Source organism: Pteropus medius, unplaced genomic scaffold (genome assembly GCF_902729225.1).
Source record: "Pteropus medius unplaced genomic scaffold, Ma_sr-lr_union100, whole genome shotgun sequence".
NCBI lineage: Eukaryota > Metazoa > Chordata > Mammalia > Chiroptera > Pteropodidae > Pteropus > Pteropus medius.
Genome location: NW_024349799.1, coordinates 15,026,053 through 15,051,038, shown reverse-complemented (window position 1 = coordinate 15,051,038; position 24,986 = coordinate 15,026,053). Strand labels below are relative to the sequence as shown.

At 47.2% G+C, this 24,986-nt stretch overlaps 1 protein-coding gene and 1 pseudogene across 9 annotated transcripts in view; one reads left to right on the top strand and one right to left on the bottom strand.

The window, feature by feature from the left end:
* RPH3AL (rabphilin 3A like (without C2 domains)) overlaps window positions 1–24,986 on the bottom strand; it is a 140,634-nt gene that overhangs the window by 42,166 nt on the left and 73,482 nt on the right. For 8 of the 9 annotated variants that reach the window (XM_039886252.1, XM_039886253.1, XM_039886257.1 and 5 more), the window contains one exon: window positions 11,377–11,463. The exons of the other annotated variant lie outside the window; for it this stretch is intronic. In XM_039886252.1, the coding sequence (XP_039742186.1) occupies window positions 11,377–11,463 (87 nt within the window). The remainder of the gene's footprint in view (window positions 1–11,376; window positions 11,464–24,986) is intronic. 9 annotated transcript variants of the gene reach the window in all.
* On the top strand, window positions 24,863–24,981 carry LOC120621231 (uncharacterized; annotated as a pseudogene).

Here is a 24,986-nt window from a genome sequence, read left to right as displayed (position 1 = left end):
CATTCTGAGAGGCTTTAATGGTTTTTCTCCACTTCACTGATTCAAGGTTTTTTTGGGGTCTGATTTTAGTGGTCTTCTGTTATCTTTTGGGTGTGTGCCTGTGAAATCTAGCGTACACAAAAAGGCATGTATGAAAACACAGTACATTTCAAAGAACCACGTTGATGTAAACACCTGTGAATTCATCAAGAAATTATTACCGGATCTGAGATGTCCCTGTAAGCCCTCCCTGCCTTAGTAAACAGCAAAATATTTCCTATTATTGTTTTTGAACAGCCTATTTTTGAATCGTGTATTCTTCAGTGACTTGCTTTTTATTATTGTTCATTATACTTTTAATTCATCCTTTGATGAGTTTAGCTAAGGTTCGTTTTTCACTCCTGTATATTCTTTCATAGCCACAATTTATCTATTCCACCACGAAAGATCATTTGGGTTGTTTCCAGTTCTTTGCTATTAGAAAAAAATGCTGCTATGTGTACTCTTGGTTGTTTCCGGGGGACTACATGTGAGAGGTTCTCTAGGTCGTACAGCTAGGAGTGGGATGCAAGTTTGAGTGTCATGCGTAAGAGATGACGCTCATGAGGTGCCAGGCCCAACGTGGAGATGAACCGGCTGGGAGCATCTGAACAGGCTTCTCTGATTTAGTTGATAAGCAGGCAGCGTCAGGAGCTGGACGTAACTATAACATGACCCTCATGTTGATGCAGAGATGGAAGCAGCAGGCAAAGTTCAAGGATCAAGGGGACAACTAGGTGCTGGGACCCAAAGCCAGGTTCAGAGATGCAAATAGATAAGGGTCAGGGCCAGGCTGGGCTTCAGTTGTGGGTGTGTCAGCCCAGTTTGGGCTGTAACAACTTACAAAGTCAGGGCAAGGAAAAGTGAAACAGGGACCCAGGAGTCACCTAGAGAGCAGGGGATCACAATTTTGGCAACTGAAGGGAGAGAGGCTGAAGGGCTAGCTTTTCTGTCCTGTCTTTCTCCAGCCTGCAGGCCATTCTGGAATGAGAAGGGCTGAGAGCAAATTCCTGAAGGTAGTGGTCACTGGCTTGCTAGAAATCAGGAGGAAGAAGCTAGCCTAATGGCAAGAGCCTGTCAGACAACCCAGATTCAAATCCCAGCTCTGCGTGTCCCTGCTGTGCCACTTGGGACTTGTCATTTAAGGTCCCAGAGCTTCCATTAGGCTGGAAAATGGGGACGTAGAGCTCCATGCCTGGCCTAGGGGAGGATCCCAACAAAGGCGGGTCTCTTCTGCTTCCTTGTTTCACAGAGGGATATTCTGGCACCAGAGTAGGACAGGCGACTTGATTATTTCCTTAGGAGAGGAGATGGGTGTGTTTTTCCCAGGCCCGACATCACCTAGAAGTTTAAATCTTTCCTGAAGGATGAAGCCACATTCTACTCCCTGGTCTCCATCTTTGAGATAGCTGGCTAGAGGGAGGGGCACAATCATGCAAGCCAGTGTCATGGGGTAGCTGAAAAATGAGCAGGAAAATCCGATAATCCAAAATTTTATTCAAATTAATGCAAGGCAATGACCAAATTCAGATGTTTTCTCTCTAGCTTTTCACCCACCTCCCCAGGGGCATGAACAGGAGGGTACACATCGGGGAAAAAACAGATTGTGGAGGCCGACTGAGGAGTGGGGTGAGGGCGAGGAGGGTGAGCTGGGTTGTGGTGTCAGGACGCTGTCACATCAACACACCCACAGGGACAGTGAAGCCACTCCGTACCTTGTTGTTCTCAAGATCAGTCACACAGTACCCAGGGTCCCCAACCCCATAGGTCGCTGAAACCTTGAGATGACCGAGTAAGTGTATGGGGGGGTGCCAGTGGGGAGACGGGGACAAACAGTCGGAGCTGTGGCCATGTTCCTGATGGGCCAAGGGGATTCCTATTGGACCACATCAATCCATCTCCCTCTTCCCCATGGCCAAAGAGCCTCCTGGGACCCACCCTTCAGGGGAAGCCAGGACCCCGCTTGTGGAAGGTGGGGCATCTTGCTGGTTCCATGCTGCTCTGTGAACACACGGGCATGACATTTCCCCATCCTGGGTCCCTCCTTCCCCAGAGAGCCATTGCCCTCCCCACACTCCACCCTTCAGGTCTTTGTTTGCCTTCTCTCAGACGCCCACCCTGGCCAGTCTCCTTTTTTTTCTCACTGTGGTAAAATATACATAAAATTTACCATTCTAACCATGTTTAAGTGTACAGCCTGAAGGCATTAAATGCATGCATGTTGCTGTGCTACTGTCTCCACCATTTCCAGACCTTTTCATCTTCCCAAACTGAAATGCTGTGCCCATTAAACAAAAACTCCTCACTCTCCCCATCCCAGCCCCTGGCAACCAACCCTCTACTTTCTGTCTCTATGAATCTGACTATTCTAGGGACCTCATATAAATGGAATCCTGTAGTATTTGTCATTTTGTGTCTGCCTTATTTCATTTAGCATAATGTCCTCGAGTTTCTTCCAGGTTGTAGCATGTGTCAGAATTCCATTCTTTAAGGCTGAACAATATGAATAATAATAGGTATATACCACATTTTGTTTATCCAGTTATCCAAAGGTAGATGCTTGAGTTGCTTCCACCTTAGGGTTTTGTAAATATTACTGCAATGAACATGGGTGTGTAAATATCTGTTTCAGTTCCTGCTTTCAATTCTCTAGGGTATATACCCAGAAATAGAATTGCTGGATTATTCATTTTTTGAGGAACTGCCATACTGTTTTCCACAGCGGCTACACTATTTTACATTCCCACCAGCAACATACAGGGTTCAAATTTGTCCACATCCTCATCAACACTTGTTGTTTTCTGCTTTTTAAATATTAGCCATCCTCATAGGTGAGATGTGGCCCTTAGTCTACTTTTAACACTGCAACCTCCCTTCCTACCCTGCACCCACCACTTCTGATCCCTCTGCCCTGTTCTATTCTTTCTTATTCCTATTCAGCATCTAACATACTATATAATTTGCTTATCTATTAGTTGGGTTATGTTTATTGTCTTTTCCCTTTCTCCTCCCCGAGTCCCTGCTGGAATGTTAACTCAAGACAGAGATATTTAGCTGTTTTTCTCATTGTTGTTTTCCAAGGGTCTAAAACAGTGCCCGGCACATAGCAAACACTCGGTGACTATTATATGAATGAACAAATAAACGAATGAACAAACAAACGAATAAAAAGTAGAGTTGTTACAGGAGTTTTGGAGGTAGACACACCTAGCTTCAACCCCTGGCCCCATCAATTACTACCCGATGTCTTTGGGCAAGTAACCTGCTTTCTTTAAGCCTCAGTTTCCCCATCTGTCACATGAAGACGATAACAAGTACCTCACTGGACTCCTGTGAGGATGAAGCTAGATATTCACTGCCTGGCTCATAGTGGGTATTTGATTAACGTCCACTACTCAATGCCAGCCTGAATTGCTTTGGTGTGCATGGGTAGGACAGTTGGCTCAGGGCCCTGGAGCACAGTAGTGAGAAAGTCAGTTCCCTCTTGGATCGAGCAGCATTTCAAAGAGGAACATTTTTCCTCCAGTGCACAGACACAGGCTCAGGTAGGCACCCCAAACAAGGAGCAGGGAGTGGGTGGGAGACTGCTCCGCCCTATCAGGGTAGGAAGGGGGACTGATGGGCGCCAGGAGCCTCCCCCTCCTGCCACTTCCACATGTGTGGGAGGCCAGGAGCCTGCACTGATAGTGGGTCTGCTTGGCAGAGCTGTGGTGCGTGGGATGTGACCAACACATTGAGGAAGTGTGACCATCCGGGTCCCTTGGGGATGCCCTGACAGCAGCCCAGAGCGACTAGACGCAGATGGCAGGGAGCTCAGGCGGCCACCAGCCCACTCACCCGAGCGCCAGCCACCCACTCCTGACTGTGCTCACGGGCCTCCGAGGGGGCCCTCTGGCAAAGCTGTTTGCAGCAGAAATCCAAACTGCAAGTAACAGCAGCACTAGGAGAGAACCAGCGTGGGGAAGCAGATGGCAGCCTGCAGTGAACCCAGGATGCCAACTCGAGAGGCAGATGCCACAGGGATGCTAGGCTTGGCTGGCACGGCTGCTTCCCACGGGCACTGGCTAAGAGTGAGGGAGCTTGGCTTCTCCCGGCTTCCTGCGGGCCTGAGTCAAGGCAGACTCTCCCCAGGGGCCCCTACTGGGCTACCGGTCACCCCTCAGGCTGGGCGGGTTGAAAATGATTTAAAGACTACCACATGAAACCAGTTTCCTACTTCACAAATTCCTCTTTCAGTCAATCAACAAGTAGGAGAGAGGGGCCGGGAGATGGGAATACTCAGCATCTGTGGGCACTGTGGGACCCCAGCCAAGGCCATTTGTGATAAGACTTCGGTGAAACCAAAAGCATCCTGCTGAGAAAAGATTCTAAAGTGATCCTAACAAGGAATGCTTTCCTTTTTTGCAAATGTTCCTTTCAATCAACAAACATTTCCCGAACACCTTTTATATGCAAAGCACTGCAGAAACTCAGTAAGTGTTGGCGTAGCTTGGCCTCCTCTGAGATATAATCAGGATGAGTGTGAACCTGGGAAGACGGAAAGAATGCTGAACAGAGAAGATCACTCTAATTGTATTAATCAGCTTTCAATTACTTACAAATTGGCCTTTACCCCTATCTAAAAGCTCTTCCTCCTCAGAGAATGCCTGCATCCTCACAAAAGCCTTCCTACTCCAAAGGTCCTTATTAGAGGCTGGGAGAATGCTTTCTAGAATCCTGGGGAATCTAGATTCCAATTAACTTTTCCACTGATTACAGTACAACTTTGAGTGAGTCACTTTGTTTTTGTTTTTGTTTTTTAATGAATGAGATTAAAGGCTAAACAGTAAGTGAAACGAATTTCCGGCTTGCAATGTCATGTGTTTAGAAGCCCCTCCCTCCCAACCTCACACCAACACACTCACGAAAGCACACGAAGAAAGTGCACGCAAACGCCAGCACTGGAGGGACCTGACGTCAACCTACAGTCAGTCTTCCCTTTAACAACAGGCAAGTGGGCTGGATGAAAAGTGTGTCACTGCCACTTGGGCCTCACCTGCCTGGCAGGGATCAGGGTACAGGGCCCAAGTCCTCTGGGCAGTCTTCCTAGCATGGCATGCCTAGCATAGCATGGCAAGGTTTTTGGAACTTGTCCTTCCTCCTCCAACCCTATCTTTGTCCTTGCAGAAAACCAGGCAGGAGTGGGAAGGAGCTGGAACAAGGAGCTGCATCTGGGAAGGTGTATTTCTTTTTGTAAAGCTCAGTAGTGGGAGAGAAGGGAGAGGCAGGAAGAGCCAAGGAAACAGCACAAATCAGGGCCTGCAGATTCTATGTTTTTCCTCGTTTCAATGGCCAGGAAGCCCGGTCATGGGAAGAGTCGTAGGTAGTTCCTCCATGGGGAACATCACAGGTGACATCGCTGACAACGGAAGGGGCTATGAGAGGAGTGCATGCTGCCTCTGGTAAACTTTGGGTCTGTGGAGCTCACAGTATCTGAGGACAAATAAAGGTACTTGGCACATGTACAAGATGAAACACAGAAAACCACCAAAGTCAGGCAGAAAATAAAAATAAAAAAATGGAATTTGTGACTTGGAAGAAAAGCTTTAAGATTTTTCAGAATGGAGAGAAAAATTTAAAAAGTTGAAATCGACTTGGTAGAAGACCATGAATACAGAAGACAGAGACTGGAAATGCAACCTTCAAATGAAAAGTGCTCCCCAGAAGAAACGAGAACAGTTGGAACAAAGTAATAAGCAAAAAGATAATTGAAAAGTTTTCCCAAATCAAAGGTCCAAATATGTCTGTTCTAGGCAAAAATCAATGAAAACAACCTGGGTATATCCAGATGAAAATTTTAATTTCCAAATATACATGTGTATATAAACAACAACACTGGGCTATTTATAGGAATAAAAACATAAGTCTGGCTTCAGACTTCTCCCTTATGTCTTTGTGCTTGCCCTCAAAACTATTTTATGTTGTGCATAGTTCTTGTCATTAGATCTTGTGCATTAGACCCTGCTGTCTCTTTCTCTCAACTTTGAAGCTAAGGCCGTCACTTAATTGTGGCCTATGCTGTATCCCTGGAATTGTCTTCTGGTTCGCAAGGTCCTTCTTGGAGTTCTTCAGGTGTGCCTGATGTGCTATTTAACTAGACCACTGAGGGCAGTTCCATTCTCTTTTCTGTTTCTTTAAATCTTGCACCCACAGCAGTTTATTAATTTCTCAGCAAGGAAACCAGGAAAGTGACTTAAAGATGTTCCTGTTGCAAAGGGAATGGAAATGGGGAGTTGGGAAAACGAATGCTTAAATAAGCAGCTAGTAGAAAAAGGCAAGCAGCTAAATAGGTAAAGAGTGTAGTTCAGTGTGCTCATAAAAACATCCTATTCATGACCATCGGTAGAATGGGAATCAGGGACCAGGTACTCTAGGCTGTTGGGAGTGAGAACTAAGGATCAAACATAAAAAAATCATCAATAAGAAGCAAATGATAAGAAAATATCTGTGGCTATTAATGGGAACGACAAGGCCTATTGATCTAAACAATTACTGAAGTATAGTTCAATTGAGTTTTAAAATTCATTAACACCATCCATTTTCAGAAGTGAAAAGGGTTCATTTGATTCTTTTTTCAAATTTGCTCATTTTTTTCAAAGGTCCTGTTTGTTCATTTGGTTTCTACTCCTCTTATCTCTTTTAATTAATTTTAAAATTATGTATATGTACATATGTGTATATATACACATATATATGTGTGTATGTATATGTGTGTATGTATATGTATGTATGTATGTATATATGTGTACATATGTGTGTGTGTATGTATGTATGTATGTATGTATGTATGTATCTATCTATCTATCTATCTATCTATCTATCTATCTATCTATCTATCTTTCTACCTATCTAGCTAGCTAGCTAGCTATCTTCCACATTTCACTGTGATCTCTAGTTATCTGGGCACCAGTTCAGCTAGTTGTTCCATTTGCTGCCTCTCCCTCATGGTGGCTGACTCTTGTCACATGTGGTTGGTAGACAACAGGGGCAATATACAGAATTTTGAGTGGGAAAGATTATGATCAATTGTATTATCGGTCAAGTTGTCTTTTTTCTATAAAGGTAACAGCTGTTATCAGATAGCAAAAGACTCAGAAAATACACCATTCACATGCCTTTATTTAAAAAGATTACGTAAAAATATTCACTAGCTAATTATGAGATTAATCAATGGTAATAACTCATAGTTCTATAAGAGGGAATATTGAAACTGATTTTTTTTTCCTTTCTAAGAATATATTCTGAGCATATAATCTAAAATTTAGTGAAAGAGCTATGTACACAGAGATATATTGCAATTATTAATAAGAGGGGGGGAAAAGGAAATACTTAGATACCCTGAATTAGTAGAACGTCCATGTGACAGAATGTTTACAAAGAGTTATTGATTACACTGAGAACTACTTATGATATAATGTTAATTTTAAAATATGGGTTCAACGAAATAAAGAAAAAAGACACACAAAAAATCAGAAGTAAATGTGCCCAAATGTTAACAGTGATTGCATAGTAAGATTATGGATTTTTGGGGGTATGTGTATTACTTTATATTTTCCTACACATTGTGAATGTCAACGATCCATATTAATTTTATAATCAGAAAAGAGTAAAATGTCTACAATATTTTTTTTAATGAAAACTTCTGATGGTAACAATAGTCAAGAACTTAAATATCTGGGGTAATGTTAAATAAAGACGAAATGCCATGATACTGACTCTGACATTATAGTCTACAATTTATTCTCAACATAGCAGCCAGAGTATATTTTAAAAAGAGGGAGAGACTTCAGGTCTTGTCTTTCTTCCATTCCAGACCCTCCAAAGTCTCCCCATTTCACTCAGAGTAAAAGCCAAAGTCCTGGCAATGGTCGACAAGGATCGACATGATCTGACCCCCTGCCACATCTCAGACCTTCCCTCCTGAAGCCATTCACACTGTTCTCCTTGCTATTCCTCACAACTACCAAACACACACCTGCCTCAGTGCCTTTGCACACACCATATCCTCTACCTGAAATGCTTTCGATCCACACAGCCACATAGCATGCTTCAGATATCTGCTCAAATGTCGTTTTATCGGGGAGTGCTTCTATGACCCCCATATAAAACAGCAGCTACCCCCATTCTTCCCAGCACCCTTTCCCTCTTTCCCCTGAGCACTTTATCACCATCTGCAACATGGCAGCATTTACTTTACTGTGTTTGTGGTCGCTCACCCACGAGAAGAGCTATTTTGCCTGACACACAGAGGATGCTCAATAAACATGTGCTGAGTGCCTGAATGAGTAAATGCATTAGACTGTTGACCCCTCAAGAGTAGAGGGGCTGAAGTGCTCACTGATCCACCCTAAACTGCACAAAACAGTCAGCAGCACCAACGTGGTAGCTCCAGAGACTAACCAGAGTTTATCCCACTCCGGAAAAAATACAATCACCGCCAGAGATGATGAAAGTGAAGTATTCAAAGGAAAGAAAGACAGAGGGTTTGGGTAGAGCTATATAAGAGTTTCCATCAGGAATTCCAAGTTCTTCTATCAGGATGTGGCTTCTCCTGTAGGACAGAACTCCAAATTTTTATCATAGACTCAGAACCAGCTACATGCAGCACTTAAAATGACATTTTAAATGCTCTATTTAGCTTTCTCTTTGTTGTGATTAGATATTTTTCTAAGGGAAAAAAAGGCATCAGGAAACCAATTACCCTGTCACTCTCCCACCCCAAACACAGGCAGGAAAATGCAGCACCTGGATGTGGTACACACGGGCGCCCAGACTCACAGACACGTACACTTTTGCAGCCCATCCATGCCTACCGAATGCCCACGGTCTGCCTGGGGCTGCAGAGAAGGAATGTAGCATTCCTCATATTGCTAAATTTTATTGGCCTCTAGAAATTCAAGGACACACTGATAGCATAATGCAGAGCCTCATATTCTTGGCCTTAGGAAAGATAAGAAAATTTATCCTAAGCTATTTTGGATTTTCTGGGCACCGCAGTGCTCTGGAGATTAGGATGGGCTGGTGGCGGGCCCTGCACGTGGCAGCTCAGGACTCTCAAGGATGTGAGGGTAACTCGTGGTAGAGCTGGACGGGGCAGCTGCCTCTGCGCTCCACTCAATTATGATGCTTGCTACATTCGTCTTGCCTTTCGTCCACCTTCCTTTCTTGTGACATCTCCTTCATCTCTGTCCTCCAACAGCTCAGCTCATTTCATCCTGCTCGGCTGTCTCCCACATGATACAATTTTAAGGTATTTCCTCTCTCTGGGATATCAGCATCTTAAAAGGGACCCCCTGAAGAGCAGAAGGATCTCGAGTTCAAAGGGGGAATTTCTCACTGAGCAAGAGAGGGAAGCCTCTAATATTTACAGCATACCTATGCTATGTCAGACACGTCATACACTTTAACGATCTTGCTGAATTCTTCCACATCTCTAGAAAAATAGAAATTATCATCACTATTTTGAGATGAGAAATCAGGGACCTCTAGGCAAGAGAGAATGTTAGTTCACACTTTGAATACCTTCCCTGTTCCAAAGACACAGTAGTCTCAGATGAAAATATTCTAAAAACACAAGTAAACTTATCTGTGTTCAAAAACGAGATATATATCTCAATAGATGAGAAACTCCAAATATTTACTATTTTGAGGGGCTGAAGGCCCTGTTGAGTTCTGGGTCAAGAAACGGGTAGAGGCAGCTGGGAGCTTGGTTTTCTAGGGCACGGGGACTAAAAGTGCCTCATGGGAGGTGGGGGGTCAGAGCCAGAGTCACTGAAAATGGGCTGGTGAAGGAATTTCCCACCTGAGAAAAGAGGCTAAAAAAGGCTGAGTACCCCACTGGCTCCAGACTAGAGCTTATATAAGAACATAAACACTGAGGCGAGCTGGAAGCAGTATACACACAGCCAGGGCCTGGCTAGGCTGCCTGCAGCTTTGATGACTGGCTCTGGGAATAATCCCATTATCACCATGGACACACTGCTAGCTCATCACTAAGCCTAGACACCTGGCTGTGCACTGGGGTACCCAGGACCTGGGTGAAGGCAACAGCAAAATCACTCAGCAAGAAGAGCTGAGTAAAGGTGATGAGCAGAGAGAGAAAGGGAGAGAAACTGACTCCCACTCAAGATGAGTGTACAAACCCAAATTCCAGAACACCTGAGGAAAGCTGATGCTAAAGAAAGCTAACCAATAGCACCAACAGTTGGGAGAAGGTCTCGAAGGCAGTACTGAAGAATTTACCCAGAAAGTATCCCAGAAAGATAAAGAAATAAATAAGCAAAAGCATTTGGGAGCTGTGGAGGATGGATTGAGAGGCTCTACAATGTACCCAAAAGGATTTCCAGAAAAGGAGACATGGAATGTCAGAACAGCAATATTCAAGGATAGCACGTTCAGAATTTTCCATAACTGAAAACATTTTCCCTAAAATGTCTTCAGATTATATATAATCCTCAGATTATAAATGTATACCTAGTGCCAAGCAAGAGAAGTAAAAAACAAAACAACACAACAAAACGAACCCACATCTGGAAAACCAGGGGCATGCTCTCTCTGCCTGGCTCATTCTGTCCCTCTGACCCCCGTCCCATGACCCTCCCCAGAAGCTGCCTGCCAATGTCCCACTCAGGTCTGGCCCCACTTCCAATCTTGGCACAGTGAGGAAAGCCCTGGGTTTAGGGTTAGGAGATGCAGGTTTGAGCCGCCCATCTGCTACTGCCTCACTGAGGCTTGATTTCTTCCTCTAAAAGGGAGTCAGAACTAGAATTATAGAACCTTAGCACCGGAGGGACTTTGGGCGGCCTCATCATAGCTGACCATGGCCACATCTATTTTCAGCTCTCCCACTAACTAGCTCAGTGCCCAAATGTTACTTAACCACCTGTCTCCATTTCCCCATCAGTAGAAGGGGATACTAACAGCACTCACCGAGGGGGTCATGAAAGGATGAAATGAATTCATATATGAAAAGAACTTAGTACGGTGCCAAGCTTATAGTAAACATTCAACCTGGGGTGGCCTTTACTATTGCTATAACAGCCCTCCATAAAATGCCACCTGTACCTGTACTCAGTGTGAAGGGCTTCCCACTGAAACCATGGACTCCAGGCATAGCAGAACCAGGGTCCACCGCCACCTCTGCATGTGGAAATGGGCAAGCCAGCAGCCTACCCCACCCCCACTTCTCCCTGGCCACTCTCAGTAGGCTCTCGAGCTCCAGAGAAGCCCCTCCCAGTGACCAGCCATGAACTTCCCCAAATTTGGTGTGCCCAGACCCCACCCCAGCCAACCCCCACTCCGTTGCCCTGGGCACCCTACCTCTCTCTGCTCACTGCAGATCTTACAGAGCCACAGGGGCCGCTTCTGGCCAGGGGAGGCCTCGATCCCACATTTGGTGCAGACTTTCTACAAGAGAGAGGACACGGGAATGTAAACACTTCAGCTGCTTCCTCCTCAGCTGAGGGGTTGAGAAAATTGTAATCAAGCAACCCTTTGGCATCTTCTGAGGAGATGGCTTTTATTTCAGGCCAGAATGGTAGATATCCCAAAGGGCACAGAACATCAAAAACCTGTACTTTGTTGGGTGAATCTGGCAAATTCTCAAACAGACTCAGGTCTGACTCTAGAGCCATTATATAATTTTCTCCAGACACATAGTAGCCAGAACGTCCTATCTACAGTGTTTTTCCTTCTAAAGTTCATGTTTTTGATTCATGGATCTCCATGATATAGATTCACCCCCATAATTATGTTCTGTTAGGAGCACATCAAAAATAAGCTTGTTGATATTCATAGCTGTATCATGTTCAACAGCAAAGAACTGGAAACAACCCAAATGCCCAATACCAGAGGAAGATCCGGGCACACACAATAGAATATGACATGGCCTGTACACAGATTGTGTCCATCCCAGGAAATGTAGACAGGAAATGATCTTACTCAATAAAGAAAAACATACATGTGTGTAACCACACAAAAACTCACGTATGTGCCTGACCAGGTGAGATGATGATATGGTGAGAAATACCAGTGACAGCTTGAGCATTTAATTTTATGTCAATTCTCTTCACTGAACGATCCCAGGAATCCTACTACGTTGAACATTATTTTACAGCTGAGAAATCCGGGGCTTGGAGTAGTTTGAGAATTTGCCAGATTCACCCAGCAAGTAAGTAACAGACTCAGGTCTGACTCTAGAGCCATTATATAATTTTCTCCAGACACATAGTAGCCAGAACGTCCTATCTACAGTGTTTTTCCTTCTAAAGTGTTGCTTAAGCTCATAACTTCTAAATACTTATTTTGCTTCCCTTAAACGCACTGCAACACTTGGTGGTGGGAAAGGCCAGGTGTAATATGCCAGGAGGCAGAGGGGACTTGGTGGGGTAGAGTCTGACTCAGCAACAGCAGGTCCTCCTCTGAGAACTGTCGCACCAGGCTAATCAATCTTTCTGCCACGTGGAAGCTGCTTGGTCCCTGCAGGGCTGGGGGTTCTCTCCTGCCCACCCTCTTCCCACTGCAGAGGGAAAGCTGGATCTGTTGCTTGGCCTTTTCTGCAGGCTGCCAACTGAGCAAGAAGCACACCTCTCCACGGAGAGGAAAATGTCACCAACTTGGCTTCCCAGAGCATGTCGTCACTGCCTGATTGGGCGACTGAGCTCAGTGCTACCGCAGGAGGTGAGAACTAGCTCTTGGCAGAAGGGACGCCCTGATACATTCTTGGGGGGTATGCGTTTACTATCATTCAATACTCAGGTATGAGAAAAGTCACTTTTATTTCTCCAAATAAAATGTAATTGCCCAAGCTGCTGGCTCTCTGGGCTGGCAAGGAAGTCCATCCAACTCACAAGTGAGGCTCTCATGAAGGTCCTGGGTTTGGGGTCTTCCGAGGCAAAAGACCTCTGGGGAAGGTCCCCTGTCTGGGGTGCTCACTGCTGTGCTCCTCTTCCTCTGAGATTCCATGGTCTCTTGGAGGGGGAAGGGGCCTGGCCACTTCTGTGCCAGGACTGGGTTTAGGATCTGTGCCAGGCTGGGACTCAGCCTCTCAAGGGCCAGCAGCCTGTTTCCCGGGAGCCCTGAGCAGCCATCCCTTCTCCACTAGAGCCACCTCTCACTACCCATCCCAACACTCGCCCCCGACCCTTCTAACCTCTAGGACAGGGTTCTCATAAGCCCACAAGGTAGGCCTCAAGAAACACACACAGGCCTCTCCCCCTACGGGTAGAGAGGAAGGAGAACCTGAGGTTGTTTAACTTGCTAATGCCCACTACCTGGTATGAATAAATGGTACACATGTGAAAATAAGTGTGGCCCTCCCTGAAGCAATATCTTCCTACTGAATTTTCTACATGCTTATAGGGTTTGATGACCGCTTGCCTTCCAAGCACATGGAGGGCTCTGCTCCCTCCCAGTTAGATGATGGTGCTGGGAATAAGGAGGGAACAGAAGACCAGTTGCTACTATTCACTGAGTGATTGCGTGTGCCAGGCAACAAAGTATGAAGGAGGCAGGTGTTATGATCTCTATTAGACTGATGAGGAAACTGAGGCTCGGAGATGTTAAAGACTGCCCGAGGTCCCACTGCTAATTAGGGACAATCAGGATTCGGGAGGCTCCCTTCCTCCAGACCTCAGAAGAGCTGGAAAATACCCTCCCGCACCTGGTGCCAGGCTGGTGGCCACAGCTCTCCAAGAAGCTGGTTCATGTGCCTGGCAGTGTGGCTGATGACTCTCAAATGAATGGGCAGAGAAGCAACAAGGGATGACCTCCAACAAGTGGTGTGTAGCCGCACATCCCCATCAACTCCATGACGTTGGTTCTTGGAGCAAAGACTCGGGCTGGGGAGTCTGGCTCTGTCTTCCTCAATATCTTGCAGGAGGGAGGGTGGCTGCTCTTCACAGGACAGAGGTTTTTAGCCACAGGCAGGGAGCCCAGGCCCAGCGGCCTTGCCAACAAACACCCTTGGGCTTCCCTACAGTCTCCTCTCCTCTTTGTGGCCACCCTGCCACACGCATTCGACAAAGGTGGGGACAGTGTAGCCTCTCCCCCTGTGTTAGTCAGCTCAGGCTGTTACAATAAAAATACCACAGATTAGGAGGCTTAATAACAAATACTTATTTAAGTTCCGGAGGCTGGAAGTCCCAGATGGGCGTGCCAGCATGGTTGGGGTCTTGGTGAGGGCCCCTTACACATGTCCGCCTTCTCGCTGTGTCCTCACATGGTGGAGAGGGAGCACTGGTCTCTCCCACTGATCCCATCACTGGGGCCCACCCTTATGTCCCTCATCTAAACCTAATCACCTCCAAGGGCCTCATCTCCAAATACCAACACATTAGAGTCAAGGCCTCAACATATAGATTTTGGGGGAACATACCCCCCAAGACTGGGCCCCTCTTTTGATTCTGTACATTGAGAGCCCTACAAACAGGCTCCAATCTACCTCCACCTTGGATCACTTAGAGCCCCTAGTCCTCCCGGGCTCTCCATCTCACGCCATGCTGTACTGTCACCAATTTTATGTGCTAGAAATGCTGTCTGAGTCCATTCAGAGGCTTCTCGGATTGGTGCTCTGGGCACAGGCTTTGAAGTGAAGCAGGCCTGGGCGGGCCCTTGAGCAAACTACTCAAAGCCTCTCTAAGCCTAAGATGTTCTCATCCATAAAATAGCTTAATATATCTTCATAGAGGATATATATAAAAGGTTAACTGAGATACACATGAAAACTGACCGGCACATGATAAGCACTAGATAAATGCTGGTCATTATTATTTGTGACACCCCCTTGTGCTCTGTTCTAAATTCCTGCACGATTTTCCTCCAGACCTGCACCATCTAATATGATGGCCACCAGCCACATGTGGCTATTTAAATTGAAATTAATTAAAATTAAATAAAATAAAAAACCTGGTTCCTTGGCCACACTAACCACATTTCAAATGCTCAATCGCCACATGTGATTGGTGGCTATCATATCAGGTGGCACAGAAATGGAACATTTTCTTCATTGCAGGAGGTTCTGTGGGATGGGGCTGGGCCAGAGGACCCAGCCCTCAGTCCTGGTACCTTAAGACTCACAATCAGCCTCAACTGCCTGTTCCCACTGCTCCCCGACAGGGCCTCACTTCCTAGCAGACTAATGTGCTCGCGTGTTTGCCCTCGTCAGTCTGTCTTCTGTCGCTACCCCACCCAATCCCATCTGATTCCAACCCATCCTCCAATTTACTGTTTCCTGTAACTGCTGAGCGCCCATGGGGAGCACAGCCTTGTGTTGGGAGGGTAGGGTCCAGGCTCACGTGCTCCCAGTGAGTCATACAATGCTCAGTCCCAGATCAGCCTGCCAAGGCCATGGGGTGTGCCCAGCTGCATTGCAGGAATGACATGCCCTCAATAAATAGCGTCTGATTTATTGAACATCTATGCTGTTGGGGGGCAGGAAAAGAAACTAGGAGAGGGTGCATAAAGCTGTGTCTCGTCTTCTACCCACAGACCATGCATATAGAACCACCTGACCTGGGATCAGAAGTAGCATGGGCCAGTCATTCTCCAGAGGCTGGATCACAGGCTGATAGTCAGCTCCCATTCTGGGGGAGGGGGTGGATAGGTGGCATGTCTCAAATGTTCTCCCCTCCCTTTGCCCTGTGTGGTGTTGTGGGGGCTGGGGTGGCATGACAGGGCACAGTCTCCCTGTCCATGCATACCTCTTTTTTCAGGCTACTTGTCATCACTGGTGAAACCCATGGTCAGATCCCGCCATTTCTCAGTTGTACAGTGTTTCTGGCTGGGAAATCCAGGACAGCAAAAAGATAACCTGCTCCAGTTCAAATAATACATAATTGCTGCTCTATTAAATCTCAGATCAATAAGAGAATAATGAGCCTTTTCTCCTGTGGGCTTGTTGGTCTTTATTCCCAGCTTCCAAAAAAAAAAAAAAAAAAAAAAAAAAAAAAAAAAAAAAAAAAAGAAAAGAAAATTAAGCAGGTAGTATTTTAAAAAGCCAGTGAAAAAGAGTATGTGGCATTAACTTGGTACAAAAGGAACGCAATACAGCCATGTCGAGGGCAGCCTTGGGGACTGGGGGTGGTCATTTGCTTCCTTGTCTGAGATGGGCTTCCATTGAGAGGAACTGCCCTGGGCGAGCGAGCTTTGGCTTCCTGGGCTTAGCTGCCTCGTCCTTCCTGCAGCCAGGAACTGCGTCTGAGTGTTAAGCAAACCAAGTCTAGCTTCTGGGCCAGACTCAGAACAGAAGTGACAAAAGTCCAGGCCTTCAGCTTGCACGTGCTCTCTCCTCACTCCTGTTTTAGGTGCTCCATACATTCCTTTCGCAAGTATATATCCCAGCCTAAAACACAGATGGGGAAGGGGATGGGAAAGGGCATAGCCATGGGACACAGGCTTCGGGGCAGGAGAGCAGAGTCTGCCATTTAAACGTAATCTTGGGCTTGTTACTAACCTTCTCTGAGCTTCACTTCCTCTGCTGTAAAATGGTGGTAACAGGCAAACTTATGCCACAATTGGGAGGATCAAGGAAGATGATTCGTGAAAGTGCTTAGTGCAGTACATGGTAAAGAGCAGGCACTAGCCATAGTCCTTTCCTGCATGCCTGAATCAGAGAAGGACGCCAGCACCCATCAGTCATACAAACCAAAGTCCAGAATCATCCTCGATCCTCATTCTCTCACATTCCTACTCAAATAATCCATCTCCGAGAACTCGAAATCTTGTTCGAACTGTCAACTCCCCTCCCAGATTCATGCTGCTATCTCCAGTGCCTGGCCTGCATCAGAGCCTCCCAGCAGATTGCCTCACCCCACTTTGGCCAGTTTCCAGGTGGCTCCCGACACAGCAGCCAGAGTGATCTTTTCAAGAAGCAAAGCTAATCATGTTATTTCTCCCATCCCTGCCAGCCTAAAAGCCTCCAAAGACGTCCTGTTGTTCTCTGGATGAGGACCACCCCTTTAACGTGGCGTATGATGCCTGCTCAGGCTGAACTCTGTTTCCTCACCAGCTACTTCCCCTGCTCCACTGCCTCGCTCTCCATGCTGAGCCCCCATCATGCTGTTCTGCCTTCACTCCCTGGTCCTCATTCTGCTTTTCTTGCCACAGGACCTTGGTACGTGCTGCTCCCTCTGTCTGGGATGCACTTGGCCACATTCCCTCCTCATTAGCCCATGCATCCTTTAGACCCCAGCAAAAGCACTTCTTTAAGGAAGCCTTCTCTGACTTCTTACCTGGCTGGAGCTTCCATAATAGGCTCTTGCCTCTTCTCCTCCACTGTCAGGAATTATACCCTTATTCATGTGGCTATGTGACTACCATCACTTCCCCCACCAAGCTGTCAGCTCCCGGAAGGCAGAGGCCATGCCTGTTTCTGTTCACCTGTTTCCAGCGACTGGCACAATGAATATTTGTGGAATAAATGAATGAACAAACAGGAGCTACTTTTAGTATTATAATTGAGAAGACAAGATGTGGTCCCTCCTGGAATGTGACAGTTGCTGGGAAACGAGACATACAGAGACACGAAACACTCACTCGGCAGCACAGAGCAGAGTGTGCTCCCATCCACACTGAGAGATGCTAACCAGCAGAGTGATGGGAAAGACTGCACACGGGGTAGAATGTCCACCCAGGGGTGGTGGCGCTGCTGGCTGGGTGGGCCTCACTCCCCAACCACAGGGGAAATGACACCGAGGGTCCTTTGTTAAGGGTGAGGGCAGGGATGTGTGCCTCCCCAAACATTCTACATGACTGCTCTGACCGCTCCTGTCTGCTCCCCAGGGTGCATCTTGTAGACCCTGTGCAGATTCATTCCAAGGTCTGATTAGGTACCCTCCTTGATGTCCTCATAATCTAGGCCACTTCGGTTATCCCTGGACTCCCTAGAGCACCCACAGTGCAAGCTGATGCCTTCACCTTCCCATACCACAGCCAAGAGGCAGCAAGTACAAGAAGTATAATCTCTCTGTGAAATGCACCAGAGCAGAGGCTCCTTGCTCCCAGGCTGGGCCTTCACATCCTCACTGTGAGCCCCCAACCCATTTCATACAGAAGTCCCAGCTCCACAGTGGGTTTCCCAAGCTGACGCCAATCAGTAGTGGGGTGCAGTGCCAGTACAGGGGTGGGAACAAAACTGCTTGCCAGGCAGAAACCGACGCCTCTCAAGAACAGTGGTCTGAGTATCCAGTAACTGGGAAACAGCCGCATACCCATCGACGGGCCCTGTGGGCTTTGAAGTATAATCATCTATCACACAGACAGCAATGTTCGTGACGCTCAGTCAACAAAAGAAAGATGAAATTGTGTTCAAATGTTCTATACAAGGAGGCCAGGAAAATGTACACTGTGTTGCAGAAATGAATATTGAAGATGGTTAATTTGAAAATATTTGGTGCTTCAAGTTAACAAACATTTATTCAATACTAGATATAAGGTGTTGTTCTAGGAGTGACGAGCATGGACGAGTCTCAACCCTTTGTCCTCAACGAATGTCCCATCAAATAGAGGAGTTTATGAACTAGTAAGACTCATCTGGAAAAGGACTTTTTCCCAAAAGTTCCAACCAACTGAAGTTCATAGGGAGACAGTCTCTCATGTGAACTATGCTGCAAATGATGCTCACAGCACAGCTGTCCCCCAACCCCAATAGAGAAGGGAAGAAATGGCTACATATGAATGATGGCAGCACATGCACGAAGCAATGTGAAGACGTGAACCCGTAAGTGTGTACTTCACATCACACAACATGTTCCCAATGTCAGAAATTGAATCTTCAACAGGAAAAATCCAAATGTGTTTTAGGGATAGTTATGCAGCAATAAAAATAATAATGATATAAACAGAAAAAGTGAAAACAATCACAACAAAGCTGGATGGGTACTAAAATGCAGCAATGTTCACAATAGATTACGTTAAAAAAAGCATGTTATAAACGGTATGCATAGTGTGATTTTCTACCATATAAATATGTATATGTGCCTGTAGCTATTTAGAAGTCAATATATGCACAGAAAGATATCTGGAAGGGTATCGGCTAAAATGTAAATTAAATTGTGCTAAATCAAAATCTATTTTAAATGGATAAGCAAAATTCCTATTTAAAGGAAGCTTGTGTTAAATGTTTTGGGAAATCACTCGCCCTAACTCCAGTTTTTGACCAGATCTGGATTTTTGCGTATCAGGAATGGATTAAAGAAGCTGAAACATATGCACAGATATTTGGGTGACAGAACTTCTTGACTGATTGTGGCTCAAAAGTAGATAGTCAGCCCTGCACCCTCCAAGGTGTCCGTGTCACTGGGTCCCTGACCCCTCTGACCACAGGCTCAGCCCTGCTCATCGTTCAGGCTTGAAGGTGTCTCACCAGCCCTGGGGAGCCAGGAGTACAGGGGGCTAGAAACAGCCTTGTTGCCATAGATTTAGTGTCTGAAACCCAGGTCCTATTGCCAAATGACTTTAAATAGTTTAGATATTGAGGCACAGATTATAGTTATATACTTCATTGAGCACTTATGCTACAACTGGCACCAAGCTAGGTGTTTTATGTAGAATCTCATTTACTTTTCATAACCACCCTAAAAGGTGGGGTATTATTGATCCTGTTTTATAAGGCTTGAGGTTAACTCACTTCATCACAGGGAGGTAGGCTGTGAACCCCAGGCTGTTTGAGCTGTTTGAGCTCCAGGTGGCTGCTCAGACAAGAGGTTTTTCCAAACAGTCAATTCCCACGCCCCCCACCCCAAGCGAAGGCAGGGCTGGCCCCTCCTCCAGAACTACAGACCAGATCAAGCCTCAAGTGAGAGAGGACATAGCCAGGCCCCTTCTTTACGCATTAGGACACAGCCTGGGGGCCAGCAGGGCCGAGGGCATGCTGACCTTAGTCTTAACCATCACCTGTGAGCAGGCCCTTCCCCTCCATCAGATGAGCCACTGATGCTGCTCAGGGACCATCCACAAATCCCAGGCCTGTGGGGCTCCCAACTACTAGGCCCTCAGCCACCTCTCCCAGCAGAAAGGAAGCACTGTAGATTTCAGGACTAGCTTCCAAAACAACTCCTCCCTCCACCTGCCACTCGCATGATATAAACAGAAAAAGTGAAAACAATCACGACAAAGCTGGATAGGTACTAAAATGGAGCAATATTCACAATAGATTAAGTTAAAAAAAGTATGTTATAAACGGTATGCATAGTGTGATTTTCTACCATATAAATATGTATATGTGCCTGTAACTATTTAGAAGTCAATATATGCACAGAAAGATATCTGGAAGGGTATCGGCTAAAATGTAAATCAGATTGTGCTAAGTCAAAATCTGGGTGGAGGGTAGGGTTAAAAAGGCAACAGAAGCAGCTCTTGATTATGATCGTTCACGAGTGCGTAATAAGAAGTCATGCCTCGCATGTGGCCTTGGATCATCTCAGCACTTGTGCCCCACTGCTTGTGTCTGACGGAGGGCGGGGAACTTCAGGCACGATGGAACTGCTTGGCTGGCTGAGGTGAGGGGATGGCTGCCCACTTGCCTCCTCCACCCCTGCTGGCTCACCCTCCCCACCTCTGTTATCTCTTCCTGGTCCTGGTTAACAACATCACCTCTCAGACCAGAGACTGGACTCTTCTAGGAGAACATGGGAAATGAAGTAGGTTTGAGCTGTCTCAACAAGGCCTGAGGGGAATGCAGAGTGGGTGACAGGGGCACGAGTGGAGGCGATCCGTTTTAAGTAAGAGCTGGGCAAAAGAGTAGAGAGGGGTTATTCAATCTGAAGCTGAGAGGAAGTTTTTAAAAAACCAGCCAATCTAATAACTACGATCAAAGGGGGCCGCATGAGCCATGGCACTTGGTCTCAGGGAATCCATTCATTCCTTCAGTAGGCATCTGTGGGGGACACGTTGGGTGCCAGGTGTGTGCTCAGCGTCAGGTGTCAAGAAGTGCCCATGACACAATCTCTTCGGGAGAAGAGACAAACCAGCGCCGGCCTACGTGCACAGGGCATTAAGTGTGACCAAGACTGAAGGGCACTGACGCAGAACTGTGTGTACGCAAGGAATTATGCATATAAACACGGAAGGGCCAAAGGGCTGGAGGAAGCAGTTCCCAGATCCAGCCCTCTCTCAGGCAAGGGCCAGATGTCCACCCCGGAGGCTGGGGTGAGCCCCTCACATGCACATTTTCATGAATGTCCCACCATGGCCAGCAGTCTGCTACTCCATCTGGGGTCACTCTCCTCTGAAAGAATGTCAGAACCTCCGGGCCCTGAGGACCAGGCACGTGTAGCAGGAAAAAACTTATCCGATGTTACATTTACTTTTTTCAAACATAGAAATATTATTTTGAAATTTCAAATGTGTTAAAAAAGAATGTGGAAGGTTTCCTTGTTCATCAAAAGGGAGCCTTGGTTTTGAAAGGTTAAACGAGGGTGCTCTGAAGTCCTGAGAGAGAAGGAGAAGGAGCCCCACCAGCTGCTAGTCAGGAGGCTGTGTGGGGACTCCACACTCGTCCTCTCAAACACCTAAGGGGACCTTCGGGGTCTCATGAGACCTGTGTGGGCATGGGCAACATCACTGACTCTCCCCAGGTTATGGGAGGACTAGAAATCAATATGCCTTAACTTGTCACTCCTCCGAGAACATTTTTGTCAGGGATTCCTGGACATAACCCTCCTAAAATCTCCTGGGCCTGGTGTGTACCTCAGGGCCCACCTCTGTCCCTGAGCCAGCCTGCTGAGAGAGGAAGAATATATGGTAGGTGGAGTTCCACCACACGCAAGGGCTCCCTGACCCTCGTCAAGATTTGCATAAGCTCTGAACACAGCCCACTCCACCTTGCTTAGCTCCAACAAGTCCTGGGACCAGACTCCTGAAGCCTTCCTTAGCTCCTTCCGGCCCTAAAAGGAAAAACTCCTGTTCTGCATCCACCCTCCAGCCTGGGCTCCTGGAACTGATGGGGCCTGAGCTCATCACGTCCCCCAGATTCCCATCCGCAGGTCTACATGGCTCTATCCGAATCTCATGGATGATTATATGTGTGCATCCATTCTCTTGTCTCTCTGCCCCTCGTGGGCAATGCCACGGGGGATGACACTCAGGCCAGTGGTCTCCCAAGATGGGTGGCCACATCACACAGTGGCCCGCAGCTCTCCAGCTCCACTCTGGCTGGTAAGGAGTCAGGGCAGGGAAAGTCCCAGGTGGTAGAATAAGCAGGCTTACATCCATCTTGCTCCTTCCTGCATGGTTAGAGTTCCAATTCATAATAACGATAATAGCTACCATTTATTGAGCACTTATTCCATGTCTAGTACAAAGCTCAGTGCTCAATGCACATTATCATTATCACATTTGATCTCATTTATGTTCACAATGGCCCCTTGAGAAAGGTTTTATGATCTGAATGTCGTGGATGAAGAATCGGAGGCTCAGAGATATTGGGTGGCTTGGCTAACTAAGTTCATGTAACGAGGAGGTGGCAGAGCCAGGATGGGGACCCAGGTCCACAATAATAAAAGCAAGAGCTAATATAACACTTGATGTGTGCCGGGTATAGCATGAGTGCTTTACATGGATTATTCACTTAATAATGATGGGGCAGACAGCCTCAATAATTTGTCTGGGGTCATACAAGGGTAGTCAGTGGAGAGTGGGCTGGGGTCCCCCTCCCAATCTTGCCTCTCGCCTATGCTCTCTATGATCCCCACACTTGCTGAGCAGGATGCTTATGGAGCCAAGGAAATGGATGTCACTGGGAGAGAGCAAGTGGACAGAGTTATTCTCTGGACAATGGTGGTCTGAAGAAAAATGGCAGCCCACTTTCTGAGGCAGACATTGGCCATGCCAGGAATACGAACAGGAAATTGAAAGCCAGACAAAGCCAGCTCATCTCCCCCAGCCCAGCCCTGGTTACATAACCAACCTCTGTTTTCCAGAAGCCCTGGGGCCAAGCCTCCCACAGACAATTTCTCACCCAGAGGCATGCCTGCCACCTGGCAGTCACCTGGCCCAAGCTCTGTTAAAGGAGCCTGCTTCTCACAGCCACAGCCAAGGAAGAGGCTGGATCATTTTGTTTTTCTGTCCTCACATCTAGTGTCCTGAAAATACCCTGCCCATCTCAGCAGCCCCTGAACTAATGGCTATAAGTGAGCCTGGTTCCTCGGGGGCTGTCACAAAGCTGCACCTTGGTGGAAGGACATTGCTGTGGTCAGCACTGGCCACGCAAGGAACCCCTGGCTAGGTCTGCTCAGAAGATCCTGAAATTCTCTGAAATTCTACAGTTTCAAGGTGTGTGACCAATCTATGGGGGGCCCTGACCTCAAAGACACTGAAGTCACTGCCCTGCTTTTGGAAGCTTAAAATCTCCATGGGAAGGTGAGGCAGGGGCCTTCAGCTAACCTTCCACCATCCCTTTCCCTAGAATTTGGTGGATAGCAACTTTAGCTGCAGGTTGGGGCCACTGATGTCAAGAGCATTCAGCAAACACTTCCTAAGGCCCTGCTGTTACCAGGCCTTGAACTAGGCAGAGAGCATGGTAAGGCTCACAGGCTGAGGAGCAGAGAAACGAGAAAACAGATGTACACTATGTGAGAACCGTCTTCCTCGGCCCCCACCTACCTCTCCAGCCTCACGGAGCCCACCATGCCTGCACCCCCACGCTTCACTATCTGCTCCCAATACTACGTATTTCCGCACCTCATGGCTAGTGAACCTTCATGTATCCTCAGGCACAACTCACCTCTTCTGTGACCCCCATCCTCACCCTAAGCACTAGTTACTCCCTCTGGTGGGCTCCCACAATGAGACATCTTGAGGGGAGTACTGATTGCATCATATTGAAGTGGTCTCTCCAGTGACTGAGATGTTCTAGAAAAAGGACATTGTTATTTGTATTTACATCGCCAAGTTTAGCAGGTGCCTGGCCTATGGTTGGTTCAGAATGGAGGGAGGGGCTGAGCGACAAGCACAATGTTCTGAAAACATCTGGGGGCCTGTGGTGGGGAGAGATAAAGTACCTTTGCTGAGAATCTGGATTCAGCACTCTCTCCTGGTCAAGTTGAACTACAGATTCTCAGCAGAGGCTCTTTTCCCACAACATTCCCAGATGCCTAGAGAATTCCAGCTCCTAGCTGGGTAGGGGAGGTGATGAAAAGGAAGGACTCTGGGTTATTCTGAGGCTGCCAGCTGCTCAACGGGATGGACAGAGTGGGGACAAGGAGCAAGTGAAATGCTTTGGCCACACTGCTGTTGGTGGTGTGAGTGGATGCCCTTGGAAGAGCCAGCAGCAGCTGTCACTGGGACCGAAGCTTGGGAAGAAGGCCAGGCGGCGGACGTAGAAGAGAAAGGGCCAGCATATGGCACTGGCTGCAGCTTGGGAACTCAAGGGGATGCCCTGTAGATCAATGAGCTTTAGACACTGACTCGTGTGCTGCTGTCTGTTGTTTCATCACCACCGGAACCAGCGCTTCCAGAGGCCCGAAGCGTCACCTGACTCTGAGGTAGCTCTGGACCTGGTGTGGCGCTTGGCATACTATAGGTGCTCCATAAATGTGTGTTTAGGCTGAAGGAGACTCGAGTATTTGGGTTCTTAGGGATGGAGCTGGTGGAGGGGTAGAGTATAAGGGAAAGGGGCCACCACAGGGGCCAGGACCTGGAGGAGGCGGGAGGGGACCCAGAATACAACCACGGACTAAAGCTGGACATAGCCAGCCAGCCAGCTGTCCAATAAACTTGAGCTGCTGGGCCAAAGAGAATGGAATGAGGAATAGCAAAGTCTTGGGGAGACTGGAGAAGGATAGTCCAGGGTTCACCAGAAGCCATGTTAGTCTACGGCCATGCCACCCTGAACAGGCCCGATCTTGTCTGATCTCAGAAGCTAAGCAGGATGGGGCCTGGTTAGTACTTGGATGGGAGACCACCTAGGAATACCAGGTGCTGTAGGTGTTAAA